General features: G+C 45.8%; 1 protein-coding gene across 3 annotated transcripts in view; it reads right to left on the minus strand.

Annotated features, from left to right (window-relative positions):
• Positions 1-16,142, minus strand: part of tefu (Serine/threonine-protein kinase tefu) — a 513,274-nt gene that overhangs the window by 87,604 nt on the left and 409,528 nt on the right. For all 3 annotated transcript variants that reach the window (XR_012895493.1, XM_075896220.1, XM_075896221.1), the window contains 3 exons: positions 9,192-9,405; positions 7,189-7,296; positions 2,642-2,764 (listed from right to left, as the gene is read on the minus strand). Coding sequence is in view for 2 of the 3 variants with exons in the window: in XM_075896220.1 (XP_075752335.1) it covers positions 2,642-2,764; positions 7,189-7,296; positions 9,192-9,405 (445 nt within the window). In the remaining variant the exon portion in view is untranslated. The remainder of the gene's footprint in view (positions 1-2,641; positions 2,765-7,188; positions 7,297-9,191; positions 9,406-16,142) is intronic.

Here is a 16,142-nt window from a genome sequence, read left to right on the forward strand (position 1 = left end):
GGGGCAGCTAGCAGCGGTGCGCGGTTGATGACATTCGCGCCGGCAGGCTTGGTCTGGGACATGCTGCCTGACTGTGGGCGCAAGCGGCGGCCTGAACGAAGCTCCAGGGGGTATAGCGGGCTGCGGGAGATCAGAGGACCGAAAATCCACCTCTACCACGTATGAAGTCTTGGTGGTCTTGGCTGCGTCAGCGTTTATTTGAGGAAAGACCTCGCGAAACGAACGGGCAGAGCCAGTACACAGACGATGACGATGACGACCCAGAGTGGCAATGAGGACAAAGAGACAAGCGGATGATGGTGATTGTGATCATGCAGGGATGAGGACGATGTAAGTAACAAATGCCCACAATATAAACATCCTGGAATAAATCTACAGGGGATCAACTGCTACCACAGTGTTTCATAAAGAAATCAACAGAATACCAATCAAGAAGGGTGTAAGGCAGGGGGACACAATCTCCCAATGCTATTTACCGCGTGCTTACAGGAGGTTTTCAGAAGCCTAGAATGGGAACAGTTAGGGGTAATAGTTAATGGAGAGTGCCTCAATAACCTACGCTTCATCAATGACATTGCATTGCTGAGTAACTCAGGGGACGAATTGCAACTCATGCTTGCGGAGTTAGACAGAGGAGAGCAGGAAAGTGGGTCTTAAAATTAATCTGCAAAAAACGAAAGTAATGTACAACAACCTCGGAAGAGAGCAGCGCTTCGAGGTAGGTAATAGTGCACTTCAAGTTGTAAAAGACTATGTCTACTTAGGGCAGGTAATAACCGCGGAGCCAAACCACGAGATTGAAGTAACTAGAAGAATAAGAATGGGGCGGAGCACATTTGGCAAGCACTCTCAAATTATGACAGGTGGATTGCCACTATCCCTTAAGAGGAAGGTATATAACAGCTGTACCTTGCCAATACTTAGCTATGGAGCAGAAACCTGGAGACTTACAAAGAGCGTTCAGCTTAAATTGAGGACGACGCGGCGAGCAATGGAAAGAAAAATGGTAGGTGTAACCTTAAGAGACAAGAAAAGAGCAGAGTGGATTAGAGAACAGACGGGGGTTAAGGATATCATAGTTGAAATCAAGAAGGGAAAATGGACATGGGCCGGGCATGTAGCGCGTAGACAGGATAACCACTGGTCATTAAGGGTAACTAACTGAATTCCCAGAGAAGGCAAGCGAGTTAAGGGGAGACAGAAAGTTAGGTGGGCAGATGAGATTAAGAAGTTTGCGGGTATAAATTGGCAGTAGCAAGCATAGGACCAGGTTAACTGGCGGAACATGGGAGAGGCCTTTGTCCTGCAGTGGACGTAGTCAGGCTGATGATGATGATAATGTGAAATGTGAGCCAGAAGCCCAAGGATGCTCTCAAAGCGTCATTATGGCATAGCAGACAATGTTGGCGCCATCAACTTCTACATTGCAGCTGCCTCCTGCTCATTCAGCTAGCTGCTCCCTAAACATTCTCTCCTCTGCAGAATTAGTTTTTTGTTTTCTTTTTATACACTTGGAAGTATCTTTCATACTTACTTATGGAGGTTAAGGCTGCTCTGCATACAGGCCAGGTGAAATCAAATCTACAATTGCACAAATTTCTGGCAAGTGAATAACCAAGCAGCCCTTCGACAAACCCTGCTGCAAGTGAATCGGTTTCACTGTGATGGCATCATTGTTTATGAGTCAAATGCGCAGGCACACAAGCAGCAGATACACTGGTATGCAACATGTGTGATATGGTTTGCACTGTGTGTAGTTCCACCACAAATTTATAGTGCATAGAAGCTTTCTGGAGTTGAATGAATAAATCTAGTTAACCACGCAACCCTACTGCTTGTGTGATCAAAGCATACTTGTGAAGCCTCTACTTGTTTTGTGGCTGAAGGAGTTGCATCATTTTGTTGATGGCATACAGAAAATGCAGCTTGACTTAAACATTGCTACGTCTCATTCCCAGCTATCAACATTGTCATGAATGTTCATCCGCATGAGATCTGTATAAATTTTTTGTAGCTTCACGCTAAAACAGGTAGATGACAACGTCTTCTTTCAGAAGACTAAGCCCGCATTTCAATTAACACTGCTGCACTGCTGGTTCAATGGCCCGACAGAGGAAACACCTCATAGTGTGGTCGCAAAAGATGCCCCAGGATTGCTTTATTAAAGCCACAGCAATTACATGGACACACTCAGTAGATTTTTGCCATCGCCGTCATGTCCCAGATATGAATATGTGCATATATATATCTTTATATATATATGTATAAAGCACACAAATGAAAAATAAATCAGAAGAAAACAGTTCGAAACGAGCAAGTCGTTGCTCCGCAGCACACTCTGTTAGACAATACAACCATACTAATGAATAAAAACATACTAATCCACTGTGCTTCGCCAAGGGAAGATACAAAAGCTTAACTATTATAGTTTTTCAAGAAAAAAAATTTGTACTGCTTAAAAAAACACCCCGCACATACTTATATGACCCAAGAACATAACGAATGTAAAGCTTGCATTTTGAATTAAGATTTTTCCTATATTGCATTGTTTATGACCCCTGCCCTCTAGCCTTGAGAGCATGAACAATTAAATAATTATAAACAGTTGCGACCTTTATTAGGCATCATTGCCTAGGCTCACCTCAGTGGTCTTGGCTTTCTTTGCCTGCCGCGCAGTTGCTGTGGAGTCCTTGTCTGCGTTGCACAGTGCCAGTACCACGGGCAAGGTCTGGTACGGGTGGTCACGCACCACACGCTCTATCAGCTGCAAAAGAACAAGTACAGTGCTGACCGCTTATAATGCAGGACCAGTTAACAATGTGGCCTCTTTCGACTTCCGTTTACCCTTCCATATAACCGCATGCTTATGCATACCGCTTATTACATAGTCTTCTAATATTAAAGACCGGTTGCAATGTGGTTGCCGAAAGATATCTGTGACAAATGTGGTTGCGAGTACCCTTCTGAAAAACTGGTGCGCTGAGAAAGCAAGCAATGAGGTCATCATGGAGGAGGAGGAGACACACGAACAAAGGGCAGAGAGAGAAAAGGAATAAAGGCTGCAGCATGCTGTTAGGACTCGCCCAGTGAGGGAGGAGGGCTGTTGCCTAGGCGACGGACAAGCCTTTGCATTGGCTCCAACATGGCTACAGTCTGCTAGTGTCACCAGCATGGCTCTGGCCGCTTCCTTCCAGCCGCATGCGGCTCGACATGGCACGTGCAATCCCATCCTTATCAGCTGCACTCAAGAGCTTCATCATAGATTCTCTTTCTTAATAGTTTCCTTATGAGAAAAGCGTCATCGTTATCGAGCTTGCTACAACAGATACTGCATGTGCTACTTCGTCCGTAAATTTAAAACTTTTATGGCTTTTTTACACGAGCTTTCGCCTTTTCTGCCAGTGCGCGGTCTTACCTGAGCTTGGTGGGTTTTTGTCATTGTTTACCTCCCAGCCGTCAATGCAAACTCCATATCACGCACACTGTATTTTGGTTCGTTCAGTTCTTGAGTGCAATCTTTCTGGCACCTGATCCTCATGTCTTGGTCAAACTTCCCACAACAATATGCCGAATGACAGGCTAGGCCTAATCAGTGTTGGTTGCATTTTGGTAACAATTGATTTGATTGATTGATTGATACGTGGGGTTTAACGTCCGAAAACCACCATATGATTATGAGAGACGCCGTAGTGGAGGGCTCCGGAAATTTCGATTACCTGGGTTTCTTTAACGTGCACCCAAATTTGAGCACACGGGCCTACACCATTTCCGCCTCCGTCAGAAATGCAGCCGCCGCAGCCGGGATTCGAACCCGCGACCTGCGAGTCAGCAGCCGAGTACCTTAGCCACTAGACCACCACGGCGGGGCACATTTTGGTAACAGTCCCATGCTATCTGGGTTGCAGTTTGGTACGGAATCAATGAAACTCTTTGCGGTGGCTGCACACGAAGGGAAGGAATAGATTTCGTAAAAGAAAACTAGGGTGACACGTGTAGTACTCTAATGATTGTTCATGATTCAATTGCAATGTCTTGAAATCGGGTGCGCGCTCGCAAAACTGAACCATTGGTGTCTTTTAGCAAGGGAAATTTCGGATGTGACTTGAATCGACAGTTTCTGTGTAATGCACATAACCGAGGCATTCTGAGAAATTTTCACGATGGTGCTTCTTTTTATTAGACCCCCCCCCCCCCCCCCTTTCCATTCGCATTCATTTTGTTGGCAACGTAGGTCCTTGAACGTTATATATTTTTTTTTTAACATTAAAAAATTTAAATGGCTGTAAGCACCATGCATCGCATGCTTCCATTTTCGGGTACGCGAGGCTGCGTGCTCAACATGCTTTGTGCAACTCGTATCGAAGTGAATTCGAATATTGTAGTATTCATTTGAAGACTTAAAGCATTCGAATGTTCGCACAAGCCAAGTTTTGACCAACCACTGATAAATGAATACAATATAGACTCAATTGGTGTGTTTTAGCATTTGTAAGAGATTATTTGAGAACTACAGCTCTGCCGAGGACAAGACGCCAAAGCAGAGAAAGACCGGGAAAGTGCCGCTTTCAACCTCAATGCAGTTGTTTTCAAACGACATGGATGAGAAATGCAATGAAATATTTTTACAGTATCATGCCCTAGGCAATGAAAATTTATGTATGGATCAGCTACTGTATGAAACTAGACTTGTGCAAATATTTGAATGCTTCGAATATTCAAAAGAATACTAAAGCATTCGAATTTCTTTTCATTTAGAATTAAAACTATTGAAAGTTTCGAACTATTCATATAGAACGAATAGATTAATATTAGTTCACATTTAACCTTCTGCAAAGGTGGTTTCACTGCATTGTATAAGTGCTAAGCATTGAAAGCATTTATCCAGAAAAAATCTGCACTGCCGCGAAGCCCCATTTTAAAATTAAAAGGGCCCGGCAACACTTTTCGGAGCATGGTCAGAAAACGCTGCCGATAGGTTGACGAGGCTACCGACAACACGCGAGCCAATTATGATAGCACAGCACACGGCCAGAAATTCATAATAAGTTATCAAAGTCAACTAAAAATTGCTTTCTATTTTCTCGTCACATGATGCTACAAGCTTAAAAATCGCTTGTCACAGCCATTGGCTCATTTGAGCATGGCACTCAGTAGTTACTGGGGCCGTGGGAGGCCGCAACTTGTCCACACATGCATGCACGATCGCGCTGAAAAGCCGCGTATTCGAAGGAAGAAAAAAAAAAGAGAGAGAGAAAGTGCTTTAGGTCCTGAGGCTCACGCGACGTATTCTCTTTCTCCATGCCATCTCTCTCCAGCGCTTTTGTCAGGACGAGAGATCAGAAATGACGAGTGTCACCAGTCATGCCAGCAAAAAGACTTGAAGTCGTTGCGTTGATCGCGTAGCACAAGCGGGAAGCGGACGATTACACGCACGAGACGGAAGAAAGCCAGCGGCCGACAAACAACTACAAAAAAAAAATTCGCAGCCTCATTGGCCGCATCAGCCAATGGTAAGCGAGAGACGGAGGGCTCGCCTGGCGCACACCTGCTCCGGCCAATGAGTGATCGGGAAGGGGGCTTCAGAAAAGAGGCGAGGGCAGCCATTCCTTTCAAGTGACACCATTTTGAAAGGTGGCAAAACGCGCACAAAGAAATCAGCTTAAGAACAAGCTCACGATGGCGGCGACCAACCGGCCGTTTCGCCAGCAGTGTGCGTGCAATGTTCGAACAAATTTTCCCTTTCATGGGGCTTTTCGCAACTCTGTAGCGACTTTATAGCAAATTTTAATCCATTTACCGATCGAATTTAGTGTTCACAATTTCAGAATATGTGCGCATAGGAATAAAGATTCGAAAAATAAACTTTTTGGTTTAGTTTTCACCATTCTAAGGCTTGCGTCCCCCCTTAGGGGTTTTCCAACTTTCGGTAACGGCAAAGACCGGTTGATTAGTCATAACGACTTTCCAGCGGCCGCGGCTTTGCCTTAATGAATAAGCATAAAAAAGAGCGATAGTTAGGTGGCCGGTGGCGATGAACGTGCCATTTTGACTCACTGCAGGTGAGCTTATCGCAGTCATTTACAGATAACTGCTCTGTGGAGTGACGGTGGTACAAGCACGTCCTGGTGCTGTTCGCATGTTCGCCGTCGCCGTGTCGTGCAAGGCCGCTTGCGCACGTTCCTCACGAAAACCGAACAGGCTACCTGCCGCACCCTAGTACGATTTCGAGTGAAACATGCGCGAAGAACTCACAAACGCGAGCATACATTGGACTGGAAGTGAACTGGCATGCGACGGCGAGAGTAAGCGACATACCGCACGCAACTAGCCAGGGATGACTGGTTCGACGTCAGTAGATCGTGATTCAGTGGAACGGCATTAGTTAACTGCGAACCAACGTCCTTCAACACGCGAAAAGGCTTAACTTGTCAGCGGAGGGATTGTTGGCCCTTCTTAATAAAAATTACACACATGAAAAAAAACATTTTGGCCACTATGTGGCCGTTTTCATGGGCGACTCCATATACAACGAACTGCTGATATAACGACCAATTCTCGGGGCACTTTCGAGTTTGTTATAAATGGGTTTGACTGTATTCATGAATCTGTCTTGTTGGTATCTTTTATCCTGTTACTATTTTTGGGCCCTTATGACGCATGCATTGTGTGCAGAAACTTCAGGAAAACTTGAGGTGAGGCTAAGGTTGGTTAGTAAATACGAGACTAAGTATAGTAAATTTCAAAATTTTACATATTTTACAGATTATCACTGGCATTCTACAGAAGGCCAAGTCCAGTGACTACTCAAGGTTGTTCAGACTTCTTTAGAAAAAAAAAAAAGGCATTTGCAGAGAGGCCTCATTTTAATTTTTAAAGAATATTGTGCAGGTTAGTTCAGTTATTTTATATACACACACACGCACGCATATGCATACACACACACACGCACGCACACGCATACACACACGCACACACACACACTATTCGAATTTGATTTGAAATTATTCGACCAAGATAACTATTTGCTTCGAATTCATTTCGAACCTGACCTGAATTCACTATTCGCACAAGCCTATATGAAGCACCTTCAGATGTGGCACAATGTTGCAACAGCACATTTGGATAATTGAAATCTGTTTGAGAAACCCTCGTGAAAACATCAAAAATTGGGCTTCATACCGAACTCACCTGAAAGAGGAGTTGTGGAAAGGTGCTTCCATCTGGCTGACTCATGCGAGCAGCCAATTGGTAGAAGAGAGGCACAAACTTGTGGCTTTCCAGTTTGCTGAGGCCATGCTGCATGAAATGGCATTGTCAGTGCAGACAGAAATAAGCATGAGAGAACACAGCAAGCTTTAATAATGAAAAAGCTGGTTTAAAAGAAACAATGAATAGAAAGGCCTCACATAATGTCTGCTGCAGATTTTAACACGAAACAGTTTCATGCCAGGCTCCACCACTAAAAGCGTTCTTTGAGTACCAATCACAAAATCAGCAGGCTCATTTTTCCTTGAATTTCTATAAAATGCCACTACATTACCATTCGCTGTTAAGCTACGTGTTTCTATGGCAATCACTTTGAAACTGTTCTATGTGGCCACCTGCTTTGATTGTAGGGTACAAGCTATGCTCGAGTTTAAAGAGCAAGTTTACAACTTGAAATCAGGGATGCCATTGGGGGTAACCAGAAAGAGGCAAGTGGCATAGCAGACTAACACATAAGGTGCTTTTTTTAGGCAAGATTAATTTTTTATGAAAATGCTGCGAGAGTCAGGCACCTTCCATTTTTGCATATGTACTCTATGGTGAGATGAAAACACTTCGTCGAAAGACCTACCTTTCTGCTCTCCTTGTCTAATTCAGTAATCATGACAATCGACCCCATTAATACTAGTATCAATCAGGTGATAGAGAAATGCTCAGAATACAACCTACCACTCTACATATGCCTTCATAGATAACAAGAAGGCTTGATTCAGTAGAGATATTAGCAGTCATGCAGACACTGCAGAATAAGGGCGTCGAAAAAGCATATATTGCCACGTGCATTTCTTATTTGTTTGACTTGATTTTCACACACAAAGCAGAGGTCAGGAATGCTCAGTGCAAACTGCGCCTCACTGTTCGAGAAGGTTCGCGATCATTGTAGATTATTAGGTTAAGATTGTCTGCAAATTCTGGACACTCGAGATTTTTACAAAAAGTGCGCAAAGAGTAGTAATAAGGCTGGAATATTCGACGGCACATGTATAAATTGCACTTGTCAGTTGATCGACAGCCGACACTCTGTTTGCCACTATCAGTGCCCTGCCGTAATCTGACTTTCCTTTTACGTGGCCACAAGTTCAACTCAATAAACAGTTTGACCTGAACACTCAGTCTGCTCTCTTCGTCTCCGTCACGACCCCGTGACACATATACATATATAGAAAAACATCTTGGAAGAAATCCACAGTGGATCAACTGCCACCATAGTGCTTTATAAAGAAAGTGACAGAATACCAGTAAAGAAAAGTGTAACACAAGGAGATATGGTATTCCAAACGCTATTTACTGTGTGCTTACAGGAGGTTTTCAGAGGCCTAGAAAGGAAGAGTTAGGGATAAAAGTTGATGGAGAGTACCTTAGTAACCTGCTCTCTGCCGATTACATTGCATTGCTGAGTAACTCAGATGATGAATTGCAATTCTGTGGCTTACATGGTATAAATAAAATAAAACTTTATTAGTCTTGATAATAATTTGATAAACCATGTTCTTCTGTGCCCAACCTTTTCTGAATTTGCACAACTTTGCCAAGGCTTCCCTTCAGGTTCACCAATCCTTGGTGTTCATCATAGTAAAGCCATGCTGATTTCTTCATCAGCTCTATTCCCTTTTGAGAAATTGGTCAGCGCCTCTGGTGACCAACCATTGTTAGCACACTGCAATGGCTAGTGCTCAGAGGCAGCTTTTAGCTTCTGCACTAGTAGTGATCAAGTGACTCAGCCAGGCATTGTAAGCAGTCTAACATGGATTTTGGTTGCAACACTGATTGCTTTTTTCTAACTGCTCAGTTATTGGGATTGTCTTTACCACTCTTGAGTGAAAATGAATCACATCTCTCCACTGTACTTACAAGTGCACTGATATTCTAATGAAATGAAAAATTGCTGATTAGACCCTTTAGTCGCATGATGATAATATTAGCACCTTAAGCAAGGAATTGACCTCGGGCACAGCGGCATTAGTGACCCAGAGAGAGACAAGCCGGAACAAACGCAGGTCATGCCCTCCCCGCAGGCACTGCAAGTAGTTGCCGATGGCTTGGAGGAGGTGCCGCTTCTGCGCCGCTTTCAGGTTGGCTTCCTCGCCTCGGTCCAGATTGCTCTGGCGTTCCAGCAGCCGCATGGCATGGGCCTCTTCCCTGCAGAGTGGGGAGCTCAATTCCTTTAATGCACTGCTTTACAACTACAACAGATGAGATAACGTACAACTATACATGAAAACAAAACGCAGTTTTTGAGACAACCACAAAATCGCTGAGTATGTCTCGGTGTTCCGTTGCACACACGCGGTGTCATATAGTAGAGCTTGAATCACTCTGCACAGCTAGCTTCCTTGCCACCCATGGCAGAATAAAGCAGGCTCACTCTGCCTGGGAAGCGCCAGTGGGAAGTACCATTTGTTTGATTGATGATTGATATGTGAGGTTTAATGTCCCAAAACCACCATATGATTATGAGAGACGCCGAAGTGGAGGGCTCCGGAAATTTCGACCACCTGGGGTTCTTTAACGTGCACCCAAATCTGAGTACACGGGCCTACAACATTTCCGCCTCCATCGGAAATGCAGCCGCCGCAGGAAGTACCATTTGTCGTCAACCATATGTAACTAACGAGTAGAGCTATGAGAGGGCACAAAGTTTATATTGTTGCGTCGTCATGACATGGGCAAAGGGAGACTTCAGCGTCTTCAAAGTGAAAATTTCCGTTTCGCTACCAAAAGGCCGACCTTTTGGTAGCGAAACGGAAACTAAAATTACAGCAAGCGATGCATGCTGTACGCTAATATCAGAGCATGAAGCGTCACCTGTTGAAAAACTGATCATCGTTGGGATGCGACGTCTTTTATACACCATGCATCAAGCTTTCCAGCCTTCTCACTGGTAGTTGTGCAAGCTTTCAAATAAGCTTGAGTGTTTGCATTTTTATGCAATCTTAACAAAATGATGTACTATTACAATCGTGAAGCTTCTCAGACACAGAGGTGCGGTCTGCTGCGAGCATTGCTCACAGTATTTGTGGGCGTAAATCAAATACAGTAAAATCAAAACAATAGATGCGTGGGGCTATATACAGCTTCAGAGCACTAGTCCATAGTATTTCAGATAAGCTCCATCTGCACGAGCCTATCAGGTTGTTTGCCCCATGAGACATAGTCACTTAGCGATGCAGGGGGAGGGGCATTCGCTCACTCGGTGAGGTGATGGTGCCATCTCTAGTGCCCCACCAGAGCAAGTCCCATGTTTCTGAAATGTTTTAGTGATATATTAGGTTAATTAACTCAAATACATCTTTACTATTTCTGGTAATTATAATATTTTAGATCCTTTTTGTTCATTTACACCCAGGTTTGAGCATTGCTAGCCTTGTTATGACCTGTGCCTTACTGTGAGCGGGATCGTGCCACATGAAATAGAAGGATGGAAAGCTGGGATACTAACGTGCTCCACAAGTAGAAAGACTTTACCATTATTGCTAGTTATTCATCAAGAAAGTTGAGCTTCCAGACTATAGGCCTCGTAGCAAACTGTCAAAAATGAAGGTCTTGTGCACCCGCGGCATCGCTGTACTACGGAAAGGCAGAGTATAATGAGAAAAGGCACACCGGTGAAAAAAGCGAGAATAGAGGGCGTTGCTGGCAATACGGAAAATATGTTATTATGTTCGTTGTCAGACCGAGCCTATTTTGGGCTAGAGACACTCCATGGCCAAGTAAGTACTAACTAGGTGGAGCAATGAACTTCGGCGCAGTTGGGGTAAGCAGCGCTTAAATGGGAACATCTTCACAAAACTGCAGAAACGAGGAGACAGAAAGAAACACACAGGAAAGAGACGCTTCTTTCCAGTGCATTTCTTTTTGTCTTCTCGTTTTTGCACTGTTTTGCGAAGATGAAGCTGTGCCAACAAGCTCGAACCCATACACGTTTAAAGAATGGGCATATTGGAGCACAATTGATTGATATGTGGGGTTTAACGTCCCAAAACCACTATATGATTATGAGAGATGACGTAGTGGAGGGCTCCGGAAATTTGGACCACCTGGGGTTCTTTAACGTGCACCCAAATCTGAGCACACGGGCCTACAACATTTCCGCCTCCATCGGAAATGCAGCCGCCGCAGCGATATTGGAGCACAATTGTGGCACAGCTGGACTATCACTGAGGATGAAGACAGGAGAGAAGAGCACGAAGCATCTTTAAAGGCATGAGCACATGCATGTAATCAAAAGGAGAAGCATGACCCAAGCTGTAATCAAATGGAAAACAGCCCTGAACTTTGTGGGGGTGCTGACACCCCGTGTCTCATACAGAAGCCGTATTTCGGTGGTAACAACCGCCGGATGATAGATGGCGTTGTGTTCGCGTTGAGTACCACTATTGGTAATGTGGTAGCGCCGGCGATGACCCCTGGCGGAAGGCAGGCCTTGGTGGCGGGCGAGAGTTGAGCGAGTCTTTTCTGCGCGTGGCAGCTGCCGCGAACGGTTGTCTCTCGTGGTGGGTCTGCCGTGAACGGCACCACGGGCTGCCTGCGATAGGCCCACGTCAAGCGTTGGCGCCGCCGCCTTGGGTGTGTTAGTGTGTTTGTCCTGCTGTGTGTTTGTCGTGTTATTGTGTAGCGATGTCCTGGCGTATTACATATCGAGTTATGTATCAATTCGGCGGACAATATCGTCCTTCATAAATTAGTCAAATAAATGTATGTGGTTGGTTTGTACCGACCGCGTCTGCTGTGTCCGTTCACTCTAAGAGCGTGGCGTGGCGCTCGTTCGCCACGTCGAGACCCCACACTGGCTGCCCAACGTGGAGCTCTTGGAGTATCGGACGACAGCTTTTGCAGTTCGGTACAAGCTTTTGTTAGCACCGGAATAGAGTAGGCTTAGGGGGACTTGTTTGCTAGCATCGGCAATGTGCTCTGTTGAGAAGCGAGGCGATTGATTTTGTGACGTGTTTGTTATTATTTTTTTGCTCGCAAGTGTTATTCTGTTTTATTGGGGTTTAGTTTTCAAAAACGTTGAATTAGAACGAGAGCCATGCGGTCCATATCCTGGGGTGAGCAAGGCCTAGAGCACGTGGTTTGTAGGCAGACCCGAAGCGAGTGAGTACGGAACCCTCGTGGGTGGTCCGATTTTCTGTAAATAGCTTTTTCAATCTCTTTGGGATCAGGGAGCCGGGCGACGTTGCTGCCTTGTATTGCGGCTCGACGCCGTGGCGTCGTGACACTGCCCGGGGCGGTGGACGCCGATCGCTTGGTAAGCTGCTGTGTGGCAAGCGATAGGGCCACCTCACAGAGTGGATGTTTCCTCGAGGCTGCCTCTTCTGCGTGTAGGCTGGGGGCTGGGTGGATGCCAGTTGTTGTCGAGTGGCTCATTAGGCCTAAAGCTCTGCACAGCCGCCTGTCGCACGTGGCACAACTAGGTGGATCGTGGCGTTGAGGTGTTGCGCTCTGCTTTCCTCACTTTTTTTTTAATCTTGCGATGCACGAGCTAGCAAAAAGTGATTTTTGTTTTATTTTGATGGGTGTCTCGGCCGCCGTCGATGTATTAGCTAGCAGTACTGACCATCGTACCACGTGGTCGAAAGGCCTGAAGCTCCCTTTCCTAGGCCTTCTCCATTGTTCTTTCGAGTTTTTTTATGTATTCAGCGGGAGAGATGTAACCCACGGCCGCCTGTCTTCTGCACATCGTCAGCATCGCTGGCCAGGAATGCGGTCGTGAGGTCGGGCGATGGAGATGCCTGGTACCTGCACAATTATCTGCAGTCCGGCACCTCGTGAGTGCTGGTCGCAACGGGAAGACATTTCGGCGCTAGCGACAGTTCGTCGCGCCGACGGCAACGTTGCTGTTGCGGGGCCCGTACTGAGGTGAAGTCGAGCCGGACAGTGCAGCAGTGTAGACCAGCGGAGGTGTCATGGTGCAAAGACATTACGGGCATACGATGTAATTTTTTTTGTTAAAGCTTGTGTAACTGATCTCTTTGTTTTCGGAGTATGGTTTGATTTAAGGTTGGGGGAATGTGGGGGTGCTGACACCCCGTGTAAGGTTGTTTGTGCCACATGGCGCATATGTCTCGCACAGAAGCCGTATTTCAGGGATGACAACTGCCGGACGATAGATGGCGTTGTGTTCGCGTTGAGTACCACTGTTGGTAGAGTGGAAGCGCCGGCGGTGACCCCTGGCGGAAGGCAGGCCTTGGTGGCGGGCGAGAGTTGAGCGAGTCTTTTCTGCGCGTGGCGGCTGTTGCGAACGGTTGTCTCTCGCAGTGGGTCTGCCGTGAATGGCCCCGCAGGCTGCCTGCGGTAGGCCCACGTCAAGCGTAGGCGACACCGCCTTGGGTGTGTTAGTGTGTTTGTCCTGTTGTGTGTTAGTGTGTTTGTTCTGTTGTGTGTTTGTCGTGTTATTGTGTAGCGATGTCCTGGTGTATTACATAACGAGTTATGTATCAATTCAGTGAACGATATCGTCGTTGTAAATTAGTTAAATAAATGTATGTTGTTTGGTTTGTACTGACTGCGTCTGCTGTGTCCGTTGCTTCTACTTTCCTTGAACTAAAAGAAAGAAGGACAACTGCTCATGCCCTGTTTCATTATAAAAAACATTGTGCAAGTTAGTTGGGTGATGACAAATATGTTCATTTTTTTCTATAACATATGAAATATATGATACAAATTTGATTCAAAATTATCCAAACCGAATCATTATTCATTTCGAATTCACTTCAAACATTTAATTTATTACTTTCACAACCTCACTTTTTTACGCTTTTGCAAATAGTGAATTTCAAGTTCAAAGCAAATTCGAAGCAAATAGTGATTTAGTTCACAAATATTTTCACAATGAATTTGAATAATATATATAACAACCTTATAAAGAAAAATTTGCATATTTGTCATAACCCATATTATCTGCACAATATTTCACAAAAGTATGAAGCTGGTCATGTTGGTGATGCATAACTGATGCCGTAGAGCGAAAATTTGACACTGGACAAGAATTTAACATCGTCCCTTCTCTTGTCCAGTGTCAAATTTTTGTGCGACGTGATCAGTTCTGCATGACATATTGTCACAAAGGCACAGAGACGCAGGCACAAAAGCAGGGCGTTTACTTTCGTGACCAAGGGCCAAAAGCACGAACACCAGAGCACGCGCCCACAGAAGCACTTCATTACCCTCCTCAAAGGCTGGCCACTATAGTTGCCAGCCTACCTTGTGTCAATTCCCCCCTTTCAAGAGCGACCGTCCCGGTCAATTGACTAAAATGCTGGAGATGGCCATGAAAGAGATGGTCACGTCAACGAAAAAAACAAAAAGACATAAGCCCGCGCTGTTGTAGATAATAAAAAAAGTTCGGAGTGTTCATAACTCGCGGGCGTAGTATGGTTTCATCCGTACTACATGGACTACTTTTGAACATGGACGTCTTCAGTTTAAACTGGTATCCGAGCTTTGAGGAACTACCTCGTGATTCACGTTATTGAGGCAGCGCACAACTTCGTAAGGCTTAAAGTAACGTCGCAATAGGTTCTCTGAAAGCCCACGATGTCGAACTGGTGTCCACACCCATACATAGTCACCTGGTTGATAGTGGACGTTCCTTCGGCCTTGGTTGCAACGGCGAGCGTCGATATCTTGGTGCGTGCGAATGCAGTTCCGTGCAAGCTGGTGGGCTTCCTCGGCTTTCTCAACGAAGTCGTCAACGCTGTCATTTCCGCTGGTGTCTTGGTCTATGGGGAGCATAGCGTCTAACGGTGCTGTGACGCGACGGCCATAAACAAGCACGAATGGTGTTAGGTCTGTGGTCTCTTGCACAGCGGTGTTATAAGCAAACGTGACGTACGGTGAAATTTCATCCCTTGTTTTGTGCTCTACATCAAGATACATAGATAGCATGTCGGTCATTGTTTTTTTTTTAACCGCTCCGTCAAGCCGTTCATTTGTGGATGATAAGCTCTTGTTTTCCGGTGGTTAGTGTGCGTCAGCTTGGTGACTTGTCGCAATAGCTCTGCCGTAAATGCTGCTCCGCGATCGGTTATGAGAACAGCAGGTGCACCATGACGCAAAACAATGTCGTGGACAAAGAATCTGGCGACTTCAACTGCAGTTCCCTTAGGCACAGCTTTGGTTTCTGCATAGCGAGTCAGGTAGTCGGTTGCGACGATTATCCACTTATTTTCCGAAGATGACGTAAGGAATGAACCAAGAAGATCTATTGCTACTTGCTGAAATGGTGCTCGCGGTGGATCTAAAGGTTGAGGAAACCAGCGGGCTTTGCGGGTGGAACTTTATGCCTCTGACAGTCACGGCAGGTGCGGACATAGCGCTGAACGGACGAATACAGCTGTGGCCAGTAGTACTTCTGTCGGATGCGCGCTAATGTCCTAGCAAAGCCCAAGTGACCGGCCGAAGGATCGTCGTGGCACGCCTGCAAAACTTCCTCACGCAGTGCCATTGGAACGGCGAGGAGGAAAGTTTCCTGGCTGCTCTCAAGATTTCTCTTGTAGAGAACATTGTTCCGCAGGCAATACGTAGTCAAACCACGCGAGAGTCGGCGTGGGACGATAACGTCTTCTTGAAGATGCTGGATGACAGGAAGTAGCTCAGTGTCCTCACGTTGAAGCTCAGCCATCCGCACCACATCGACGACGCCAAGAAACAGAAAGTCTTGTTCAGTGTCAGATGACGTTGGGGAAATAGGCGCACGAGACAGGCAGTCAGCATCTGTATGCTTATGTCCTGATCGGTAGACCACCGTTATGTCGTACTCTTGAAGGCAGAGGCTCGAGCCGGCGAGGCGGCCTGATGGATCCCGTAGATTGGCAAGCCAACAGAGTGAATGCTGGTCACTGACCGCTCGAAATGGCCGGCCGTATAGGTAGGGT

This window comes from Rhipicephalus microplus, chromosome 5 (genome assembly GCF_043290135.1).
Source record: "Rhipicephalus microplus isolate Deutch F79 chromosome 5, USDA_Rmic, whole genome shotgun sequence".
Taxonomy (NCBI): domain Eukaryota; kingdom Metazoa; phylum Arthropoda; class Arachnida; order Ixodida; family Ixodidae; genus Rhipicephalus; species Rhipicephalus microplus.